Raw genomic sequence first — 11,530 nt, 5'->3', positions numbered from 1 at the left:
GTACCAACTACCGGTATAATATCCGTCAAAACATAACATAAAGCATCTTATGACGTCCCACGGAGGGCATTTCATAATTTGGAGGTCTCCTACGGAAGCTGCTCTCAACCTGATGTTGGGGGCAGCCTACTATCTTACCTCCCCCTTACCCCATACATATGGGAAAAAAGGGACAGCCATTTATGACGTTAAAAACTTTTACGAGAACACATCTCCCAACGTCTTTCCCCCAAAAAAAATATTTTTAAAAGATTCAAAAAGGGAAGAATAAAAAAGCAGAGTGCATTCTCTAATCTCATTCTCCCTTTCTCACCTCTCCAGTCTCCAGCATAATAAAAATAGTTCACTGTTGATCAGGATTTTGTGTCCCTGCTCCGCCCACCCGTCCACCACGCACACTTCGTCCCCTGGTACCTCCTCGACCACGAACTGCAACCCTTCCACGACCTCTACTTGAAGTGGTAGAAGAACCGACTACTCCTGCCTGTCTTAGCATGGCTCTTTCCCTGGCTCTCTCTTGAAGATTTACCAATGTTGAGGCTCCACTAGTTGCACTCCCACTCCCACTTATAGGAGACGTCTGTTTCACATCCTCTGCTTCGGCTGCAGCTGTACCGCTTGAACTACCTGTGTTTTTTGAGACCTCACCCTCTGGTGGCCCGCTTGTTGCACCACTCTCATTAGTGCCAGAGGTAACAACAGCAGCAGTGGCAGCTTCAGGCGTTGGATCTGTCTCTCCTGCACTCTGCTCATTACCATCATTGGACTTTTCAAATCCTTCACTAATAGTCTCTTCACCTATGTCACCTTCATCATTCTTATCATAAGTTACAGCGTCAGGAGAGTTATCGCATTCTGCTGCAGTCACTAGAGATTCATCTTCAACCCTTGAAGGTGAAGCCAGAGGAGATGAAACTAGCTCTGTCCCACCAACCTCAGAGGATCCAACTACATTATGAACATCAGTACCTCCTTCAGTATCAGCTGCTACCCCAGGGTCCAGTTCGCCTTCTTCCTTCTCACTCTCAATTTCTAGCATGGGCTGTTGGCTTTCTTGCACAGCTAGATTCTTTGGTTCTTCATCAGTTATCATCTCGTTTCCGCTTGGCTTATCCAAGACCTCGTCTGACAAGTTTTTATTTTCCTGCAATCCAGCTTCACTCGTCCCATCTACCTGGGGTTCTTTTGACTCTTCTAAGTTTTCTTCCATTGTGTCAGCCTCTTCCTTCTCCACATCAACAACCTCTTCATTTGAACCTAGAGTTATATCACCAACAGTCTCGTCAGGTTCTTCGGTTACTTGAGGAGCACCAAGATTTTCAGAGTGTGCGGCAGCTTGACCTTCAGCAGCCTCTTGTCCAGAATCTGGACCCTTCGATTTTTTAAGAACAGGTGCAACAACATCCACGCTAGTCTCCCCAGGAACTGGTAAATCCTCACTCAACTCAGTTGTGGCAGAAGCCTGACGTTTGCGAGCTGATTGTTGAGTCCCTTGAGCATCAACATCATGTGACGTAGCTTCTGACATCTCCACATCACCTTTCCGTTCTTCAGCTTTCACAAAACGTGGGCGGACAAGCTTCCTCCCCGTTTTACGAGTTTCAATATTGGTTTTAGGTACAATAGATCTCCTCTCTTCAAATGCTTTAGCTAGTTGATGCTGACTTGTTACAGGTAGAGTTGAGGATGTAGTAACAGGACCGTGATCCGGAACTGTTGTGCCTGAGAAAGAAACGAGCTTATCACACCAAGGGAAGAAAGAAAGAAAGAAGAAAAGCCATGATTTCAGAAGAGACACCTGTTAAGACGGCAGCAGAACTGTCTACTGAAGGAACATCTCCAGAACTGGCGCCAGTTCCAAGCTCATTTAGAATTGAACGTGCTACTCTCTCAAAATCCTCTGCAGCAGACAGATACGGGGAAGCATGATCATCAGAGATGGTGCCAGAAAGAAGCTGAACCACCGAGGTACCCTGTAAAATATAAATCCAGTAAGAAACATGAATTATAATTCACAAGATCAATGCCGGAAAGTACTTAATACAAGTAGGCATGAAAGAGGTGGTATTCGTCCCTATTTCTTTTTCTAAACCAACTTCAAGACACGAAAATACCAGTCATACAAAAGTGCTAATATCATAGGAGCAAGGGAAAGATAGGTTTTTGCCTTTACCTCTTTTTAAAAAGCAATTAACAGATTGACACGAGCAAAGAAAAACAAATAACAGATGAATCTCTAATTTGAAATTAATAATGGGGGAAATGGGGAAGAAAAAGAAAAGTACTGATAATTAGTGATAAATCTCTTGCTTCTGTGTGTATGCGAGTTATCTTTCCTCTTGACAAAAGAAAGTACTTTTTTTCATTTTTGCGATGTTAGGAAATAAAAGTACATGGAGTAAAATTGACATGTCAAAATGACCAACAGAAGGAACCAGACCCTTTTACTTTTTTTTTTATAAGAATAGGAGGTCTCATTAAAAACACCCTTCATAATTGTCAATATACCATAAAGGTAGACCGACAAAAAGCGGAAGGAAGACCCTTTTACTCAGAAACAAATTGAGAAAACTAATAATTGATAAACCCTGCAACTTCTATTACCTGAGGAAGATTGCCCTCGGCATGTTTGAGCTTTTCTAGTTCTTCTGAGATACGCTTCAAAGCCAGTTGGTACTTCTCAAGCTCACCTAAAACTGTTGCTTTTCCCTGTAAAACATTAAGAGGAAACCACACAGAAAACAACATAAACAAGAACGAAATTAAGGGCAAAAGTATGTTACTAATCTTAAAACGGTGAAATTCACAGCACAATACTTTCTGCTTAGGGGAACATAGCTCAAACTAATATTTTTCTAGCTTCTGTTCAACTCAAGAAAGGACATGTTTTCTTATCTCATTCAATTATGCTCGGTAGCTCAAGCTCAAGCATTGCGTGACAGTGACCAAATTGGCTTCAAATATCTAATAAGTATACTAACCACTGGCAACCCTTGCATTACATGAGGCAAATATGCTCCAAGAAAAATAAACAAACCTTTTCACTTTTCCTGACTGCTTCCATAATAGTCCGTTCACACTTGATACGTTTTGTTTTCTCATTCTGATGTTCATCCTTTTCTTTCTTCAACTCTTCTCTTTGTCTCTCAACAGTTTTCTCCAGAATCTGTGCAAGTATTGTGGAATAAAAATATTAGTCAAACAAGGAAAACAACAGGAGGAAAATAGAAGAAAAATCAGCTTAAGCACCTGTATTCTAGTGTCTTTCTCCTCTTTTTCCTTCATGACTTGATCACCAGTAATATCACTACCAGGCTTTCTACCTACTTCGAAGAATTCAAATGTTAACAACAAGATGCCTAGATAATATTAAATAATTGTAGGAGAACTTCTACCTTGTTTCAATTCCTCCACCAGTTTCGAAAGAGCTTGATTTTCTTTGCTCATTTGATCCTTTTCTTTTGCGAAATTCTCAGCTCTCCTCTGGGAGAATTAAAAAAAACTGTTAGGCAAAACTACTAACCAGAATCCAAAATGTGAAATTCAAAACTCTAGTTTTTAAAGCATTGTAGTCAGAATCAGCAAGAAGATGCATATAAGTAATGCTTTAACCACCTTAAATTGAAGAACAAGCTTCTTCTGCTTCTCCATATCCGACTTTAGATTAGCCTACACAAGACATAATACAGTGAAATACTTTCTACACCTAAAATGAAGCCCAAAATCTGATGGCTTAAAATACAGAGAAGAGGACAATTGTACCTCAAACTGCAAAATATCATTCAACTTTTTATCCTTCTCATTGAGCTCCGACTTGCTGATTGCAAGATCTTGTTCCAATTTTGATATTATATCCTGCTTCTTAGACAGAAGGTTTGTTATCTCTTCTATCTGAGCATCCTTTTCTTTCAGCTTTTCCTGGAGGAAAATAATATACACATCTGAAATCAAATATAAAAATCGACATGGGCTACTAGAAAATTACAACCACTGTCTATTACAGATCAATAGATTAGCTGATAAAAAAGAAACCTTAAAATCAACATACCAGTTCCAATATCGTTCACTTTTTAACATAGAATTGAATTCTTAGAGCATGTTGTTTTCAGCATAAATTTCCAGTGCTGTCGAAAGCACAAAACGCTCTCTAAGTGCTAAAATCCTTTATATTGCTAGATATACAAGATGAAAAGAAAAGATTTGCCTAAGTGAAGGAACAATAGCTGTATGTGTTTCTGTATAAAATAAGCTTAAGATATATAATTTTGATAATGATACCAAACACTTCCCTATTTTAGAACAAGATGAGTGAGAGAGAGAAAAACGTAGAGAGAGAGAATTTGAAAGGAAAGTCAGTTCCGGTTGAGTGTTGGTCGGTGTTTATCGATAATCTTAGTAAAAGGGTCTCCCATCGTACGCTTAGGGAATTATTCTTAGTTCATGGTCCTGTTACGAGAGTTTTTATTCCCAGTCAGACTAGAAATCCAAAATACAGGTTCTCTACTTTTGCCTTTGTTCATTTTAAGAGGGAGGAGGATCTGAAGAGGGCTGTTGAGGAGTTAAACGGGATTGTGATTGATGGAAGGAAGATCTCAGTTAGTCCTGCCAGATTTAAGGATGAACGTTCAAGGTCAAGGGTGTTGCTTTCTTCTTCAAACAATGATGTTGGTCAGTTTAGTGCAGAATCTTCAAAATCAAGAGATAGAGATAATATTAATAGAAGTAGGAGGGATGATAGATCTTATAGGGATGCTCTGTTGTCTAATGGGAATAGAAGGGGGAACAATGGTCTAATGTCTGAGGATATCCAGAGGAGGACTGTCAAGGGAAATATATTTGAGATGCATATCCCAACAGACAGCGCCAACTGGGTGAAGAGGTCGTTAACAGGGATTATCAAATACTCCTTTCAAGCGGAGTTCATTCGGACGGCATTATTAAAAGAAGGCCACGATGTTCAAATTGCGAGATGGGGCTATGTCTGGAATTCTTGTGTGATAATCCTCAAATCTCATGAGGAGATGCTGGAGTTATGGAGTAAGAAGGAAGAAGTTTTAAAACAGTGGTTCGAGCGGGTGGAACCTCTACTGAATGAAGCTGGGAAACCAATTGCCTTCTGCATGGTGGAATTAAAAGGTGTTCCTTTGCTGTGTTGGAATGAACCCTTCTTCGAGAAGTTGGCTGGTAGATGGGGCAGTGTGGTAGATATCCATGATAGTACAAGGAAAAGAGAAGATCTCACCATGGCAAGAATCTTATTGAAGGTGGAAAGTCCTTTTGATGTTCCAGAGGTTATTACTCTTGGATCGTATGGAAGATCATACAAAGTAAGTATCAAGATTGGATCAGCAAGTGAATACTCTAGTTCGTTTTTCAGTAATTTTCCGGTGGAGGATTCCGGTGAGATATTTTTGAAGAGAGGATGTCTGAGAAGGATGAAGACAGATTGTTGTCAGTTCATGGGGAAGGTGAGACTTGCGCAGCAGGGGAAAATCGTTTGTCAGTGGACAATTGGGTTGACCAGGGAGTGTTTCATGTTTCTGGAGGAGCTAGTGAGGACAGACAGCTAGCAAGACTTTCCTTAGATAGGAAAGATATTAAATGTGGTCTGTCAGAAAGTCAGACTGTTGGAAAGTTTAAAGTTGGTGAGTATGCAGGTTTGGGGATTAGAAGTCAAAATTTTTCGGCTGATGGATCTCAGGCCCATTCTGAAGAATCTGGGCAGACTGGGTCAAAATACTTTTCGGGTTTTATTTCTGGGCCAGCATATACAATTAATAAGTTTGGGGAATTTATTGAAAACATCCATTTATCAGGAAAATGCAGGGGAGTGTCCAAGGGAATGGAATCGAGTCCAATTGTAGAGAAGCCATTCAGTGTGGAGATAGACCCCGAAGAAGAAAACTTAAGACCATCGGAACAGGTTTTAAATAACAACTCTAGGGGGAGGCAGTTAATTCGGTCTAGAAGGGAGTTTACAACAGAGAGTAATGTGCTGGAAACTAGAAGTCTGAGCAATTGTAAAAGGGTTTACAACAGGTCGAGGGAAAGAAGATACTGGTATGGGGATTTGTTGAACATCTCGTCTGAAACAGGGGATGCCGTAGTTAAGCAGAGGGAGTTAGATGTTGATTCCAGTACGAATATTCAGCTCTGTTTATCAGCAGAGAACATTGCTGAGGGGAGTCTTGATCCTTATCTTGACAAAGGATATGGGGGTGGGAGTGTAGGAAGGGAGATTGAAGGTTACTTTTCAGAAGGTGGTGGCCTAAAGTCCAAATCTGGTTTGCTGATTAGAAGGAAGAGAAGAACTAAAAGGATCCTGTATCGTGAAGCCCTTGACAAGGTGAGCATTGATACAGCATCCTCCTCAGCTTTTTCGATTCTGTTGAAAGAAGCGGTGGAAACTTGGGAGGTTAGCAAGCTTTTGGGTGTGTCTTTTAAGGAAGGGAAAGAAGCCTTTTTGGATAAAATCATAGCTTTAGAGAAAGGCGTAAATGGGGTTAATAAAGGATTGGTTGTTTGAGGAGTGTGTCTGCACCTATTTCCTTTTTGATGATGACAAAGCTAGTAATATGTTCATGGAATGTTAGGGGTTTGGGGAAAAACGAGAAAAGGAGGGCTGTTCAGAATTTAGTCTCCAACTTTAACCCTACTTTTCTTTGGCTGCAAGAAACTAAGACTGAGAAATTTAGGAAGTCTTTTTTTAGGAGAAGTGGAATTTATAAACTTAAAGGAATTTTGGAATCTCCTTCAGTTGGATCAGCGGGGGGCCTGTTGTGTTGTTGGGATGATAATGTTTTTGAGCTGGAGAATCAGTTTGTTAGCAGGAGATTCATTGCTACTTTCGGTAAATTTCGGAGTATTGATTCCGGGTGTGGTTTCATCAATGTCTACGGTCCATCAGTGGAGGAGGAGAAATCTGGTTTTTTTGAAGAATTAAGCAGTTTTCTTAGTGGGCAGACTTATCCCATTTGTGTCGGAGGGGATTTCAATGTATATTTACAAGAAGATGAGAAATTGGGAAGGGGTCAAAGTAGGAGTTCAATGGAGATCTTTAATGAGTTCATTCTCCATACGGGTCTGATTGATCTTCCTTTGAACGGGGGTAGGTTCACTTGGTGTAACAACCAAGATAATCCCACTTTTGTTAGATTGGACCGTTTTTTGGTTGATTGTCGCTTCCTAGAGCTGTTTCCGGGCGTTGTGCAGTCGCTTCTACCAAGATCCTTGTCAGATCATAATGCTATAGTTCTGGAGAATAAAGGGGTGGACTGGGGCAGAAAACCCTTTAGATTATTCAATTATTTGATGGATGAGGAGGGTTTTGAGGATCTGGTTGTTTCTTCTTTTCAGAGTGGTAAGGGTAGTCAGAACGAGGCAGGCGTTTTTAGTCTGATGAGGAACACCAAACATGCAATTAAGAAGTGGTCTGGGAACAGAGTGAAATATCCAGGTGCTTTGATTTCTGAGTTAGAGAAGAAAATTTCGTTGATAGAGGATGATATTCAACAGAAGCAAGGAACGGTTGACAGTGAGGTATTAGTTGAATTGAAGAATCTAAGAGCAGAATTGTGGAAGCTTTACAGGATTCAGGAGCAGATCTGGTTTCAGTACTCGAGAACTAAATGGATTGTTGATGGGGATCGCAATACTAAATACTTCCACACTTGTGCTACGATTAGGAATAAAAGGAATGCTCTACTTGCTTTAAACTTCAAAGGGGAAACAGTGGAAGACCCAAAGGCAATTAAGGCCATAGTTAAAGAGTATTTTTTAAGATCTATAATGAACGAACTACTCTAGAGCTTGATGATTTGAATCTGGATTTTCCCAGAATTTTTTTGGAGCAGAAGCAGTTCTTAGAACAGGAGTTTTCTGAGGAGGAAGTGTGGGAAGTGGTGAAATCTTGTGGCAGCAACAAAGCTCCGGGTCCTGATGGCTTTAATTTGGGATTTTTTAAGAGGTTTTGGCAGGTCCTGAAGGTAGATATTATGAAATTCTTTCATGATTTTTACTTGGGGAAGGAATGGGAACATGGTGTAAATCACACTTTCATCACTCTTATTCCTAAGATTTCTAACATTGGTGGACTGGACGATTTTAGACCTATAAGCCTTGTTGGTGGATTGTATAAGATACTATCGAAATGTCTGTCAAGAAGACTTAGGAGCTGCATTTCAGATTTGATCAGTCCAAGTCAATTCGCTTTTATCCCCGGTCGGCAAATCCTGGACTGTTCTCTTATAGCAAATGAAGGGATTGACTTTTGGAGGAAGAATGGTTTGAAAGGTGTGTTTTTAAGGCTGATTTCAAGAAGGCATATGATACTCTTGACTGGCCTATTTTGTTCAGAATAATGAAGGAAATGGGCTTTGGTTCTAGATGGATAGGTTGGATTTCGAAATGTGTCACTTCAGCGACTGTTTCAGTTTTGGTGAACGGAGTCCCAACTGAGGAAATTCCTATGGCGAGGGGTCTTCGGCAGGGCTGTTCCTTGTCTCCATTGTTGTTCAATATAGTTGGGGAACTATTGAATCTTTTAATAGCGAAGGCTGTTTCACGAGGGCTCTTTTCGGGTCTGGTCATTAGAAAGGAGGAGAGGAATTTTAATTTAACCCATTTGCAATTTGCTGACGACCTTATTATGTTCTGTGGGGCGTCGAAAAAACAGATCTTGAATGTAAAGAGGGTTCTTCGGGTGTTTGAGATTATTTCTGGTCTACAGCTGAATTTAAAGAAGTGTAAATTATTTGGAGTGAACTTAAAGGAAGAGGAAATTAAGGGTTGGGCATCTATGATTGGATGTTCAGTGGGCTCTTTTCCCTCAGAATATTTGGGACTCCCTCTAGGTCCACATAGGAACTCCAACATCCTATGGGATCCAGTGGTTCAAAGCTTTAATAAGAGGCTGGCGGGATGGAAAGGCTCCTCTCTGTCACTGGCAGGCAGGCTAGTTCTAATTAAATCAGTGCTATGCTCACTCCCTATTTACTTTTTGTCAATGTTCAAGGTTCCAGCATCAGTTTACAAGACTCTAAATTCTATCATGTCAAATTTTTTGTGGGGAGGTGGTGATGGGAGAAAGAGGATACATTGGGTAAGCTGGTCCGATGTTTGTAAACCTAAAATTGAAGGAGGATTGGGGGTTCCTAATTTAAAGGTGGTGAATAGGGCACTCATGGAAAAATGGGCTTGGAGGTTTGCTATTGAGAGGGAGGCGGTTTGGAGGGAATTGCTCTGCATCAAATATAAATTGGATCCTTCCTTGATGCAGTTTGACAGTAAAGTCTCTCCTAAACTATCCTGGATGTGGAGAGATATGGTGAGAAACCATTATAATGCTGATTCGTTGGGCTGTAGTATCAGAGGTAAATATAGCTTTAAAATTGGCAATGGGAGGAGCATTCGGTTTTGGCAAGACAATTGGACTATGGATCATCCGTTGATGGTATTGTTCCCTAGAATATTTTCTATTGCAGTAAATAAAGAAGGAAGATTAACTCAGTTTGGGGAGTTCAGTTCAAGGGGTTGGATTTGGAACGTTCAGTTGAGGAGAGAGTTGAATGACTGGGAATTTGAGCAATGGGCAAATTTGATGGTTGTGATCTCTGATTTCTCTATTTCTGCTGATGCCACTGATGGATTGTTTTGGAAGGGGAATGGGGAAGGGGTTTATACAGTGAAATCATGTGTCAACCTATCTTATTCGGGTTCTCCCGATTCAGAGGAAGCTAAATTTTGGAAGTCTAATGTTTGGAGGGGTCTGTTGCCTCCAAGAGTTGAGACTTTTCTTTGGCAAGTTATATTAAAGAAGTTGGCGGTCAAGACAGCTCTGGTTAAGAGAGGTGTTCAGGGCATAAATGATACTTTGTGTTCTTTCTGTAATCTTGAAGAGGAGTCTTCATCGCATTTATTTTTTTCATGTTCGTTTGTTTGGCCAATTTGGATGAAATTCTTGGGATATTGGAATTTTCAATCGGTTTTTCATACAGAGGCTAAAAGATTCCTATTGGCTTGGAATGACTTGAAGTCCAACTCTCTTATCTGGCCATTCATTCCTGGAGCTGTTCTATGGACAATTTGGAAGACCAGGAATTTTATTGTGTTTGAAGGAGGGAAGCTTGATCGAGCAGAGATTTTCTTTCTTGCAAGGTGCAGGCTTGCTTCATGGTTTCTAGCTAAGGAAACTCATGTTAGTATTTCCAAGGATGATATTATTGCTGACCCGTCCATAGTGGATTCCTACTCATCCCATTCTTATCGGGTTTCAACCGTGTTTCCTTGGTCCCCACCTCCAAAAGGTTTTGTTAAACTTAATGTGGATGCGGCTACCTCGAGTGATTGGAAGAGGAGTGGCTTAGGTGGTATTTTGAAAGACATGTCTAGTTCGATTCTTGGTTCCTTCAAAGAGCCGGCTGGTCCGGGGCCCCCAACTTTAATGGAATTGAAGGCTATCCTAAAGGGTTTAGATTTTTTTGAATCTATTCGTCATAGGGTTAAAGATAGACTGATTATTGAGAGTGATAGTCAGGTGGCAGTTGACTGGATTAAGGATGTGGTCTCTTGTCCTGTTGTTTATGTTCAAATAGTTAAAGACATTATTCAAAAGCTTAGTGTTTTTGAAGGTTTTATTAGGTGGGTTAGTAGGACAGCCAATATAGAGGCGGATGTCCTAGCTAAGGCGGGTATTGGGTGATTTATGCTCTGTTAAGGACTGTTTCTTTTTGGTTTTATCTCTCTTGAGGGAGATGGGTTGTATACTTTGTTTTATTTGAATTTATTGAATCCTAGGGCACTCCTTTCCTCCTTGTGTGGGTCAAGGAACTATTTTTAAGTTCCGTTAACCACCAAGGGGGTTTTTTGGAGGCCTTTTATTCCTATCAAAAAAAAATATAATTTTGATAATGAACCCTAAAATTGTCCATTTATTTCTTACAAAACATGCAAAATCTTGTTTTTCATACACATACATACGAAAACACATATAGATAAAAAACCTAAAGTTTTTTTTATGAGAAGAGGAGGCCTAGTTAAAAACACCCTTCATGATTAATGGAAATAATAAACCTAAAGTTGTCCATTTCTTTCTGATAAAACATGCAAAATTATAAAGGGGTTATCAATAATTGTGTGAAGAACAATAATTTTGGGGAGTGTTTCCGAAACCACCTCCAAATTCGAGTTGGGAATGGAAATATGTTTCCTTTTGGAATGACATATGGCTGGGCGAATCTCTTCTCATTTCCTAGGTTGTTTGTTCTTACAGACAACAATGAGGGCAAGATTGCTGAGTTCGGCAGATATGGGTTGGAGGGATGGTCATGGTTTGTCTTACTGAGAAGGAATCTATGCGATTGGGAACTTGCGCAATGGGTCAAGTTAATGTCTATCCTCAACAATGTCTATGCGATTGGGCAAGATTGCTGAGTTCGGCAGTTATGGGTTGGAGGGATGGTCATGGTTTGTCTTAATGAGAAGGAATCTATGCAATTGGGAACTTGCGCAATGGATCGAGTTAATGTCTATG

The 11,530-nt window shown here is 40.3% G+C and overlaps 1 protein-coding gene across 3 annotated transcripts in view; it reads right to left on the bottom strand.

The window, feature by feature from the left end:
- Positions 1-223: 223 nt before the first annotated feature.
- The window catches only part of LOC120198301 (nuclear-pore anchor-like), a 57,466-nt gene continuing 46,159 nt past the window's right edge, over positions 224-11,530 (bottom strand). For 2 of the 3 annotated variants that reach the window (XM_039199637.1, XM_039199636.1), the window contains exons 41-48: positions 3,763-3,918; positions 3,616-3,669; positions 3,396-3,483; positions 3,250-3,326; positions 3,038-3,166; positions 2,605-2,709; positions 1,799-1,973; positions 224-1,722 (exon numbers count right to left, since the gene is read on the bottom strand). In XM_039199637.1, coding sequence (XP_039055568.1) covers positions 344-1,722; positions 1,799-1,973; positions 2,605-2,709; positions 3,038-3,166; positions 3,250-3,326; positions 3,396-3,483; positions 3,616-3,669; positions 3,763-3,918 — 2,163 coding nt within the window. In that variant the 3' untranslated portion in view covers positions 224-343. The remainder of the gene's footprint in view (positions 1,723-1,798; positions 1,974-2,604; positions 2,710-3,037; positions 3,167-3,249; positions 3,327-3,395; positions 3,484-3,615; positions 3,670-3,762; positions 3,919-11,530) is intronic. The other variant, XM_039199638.1, reaches the window with a different exon arrangement.

This window comes from Hibiscus syriacus, unplaced genomic scaffold (assembly GCF_006381635.1).
Source record: "Hibiscus syriacus cultivar Baekdansim isolate YM2019G1 unplaced genomic scaffold, ASM638163v2 tig00117056_pilon, whole genome shotgun sequence".
NCBI classification, from domain to species: domain Eukaryota; kingdom Viridiplantae; phylum Streptophyta; class Magnoliopsida; order Malvales; family Malvaceae; genus Hibiscus; species Hibiscus syriacus.
Note: the sequence above shows the minus strand (reverse complement) of the source record. Positions and strands in the feature narration are given on the sequence as shown.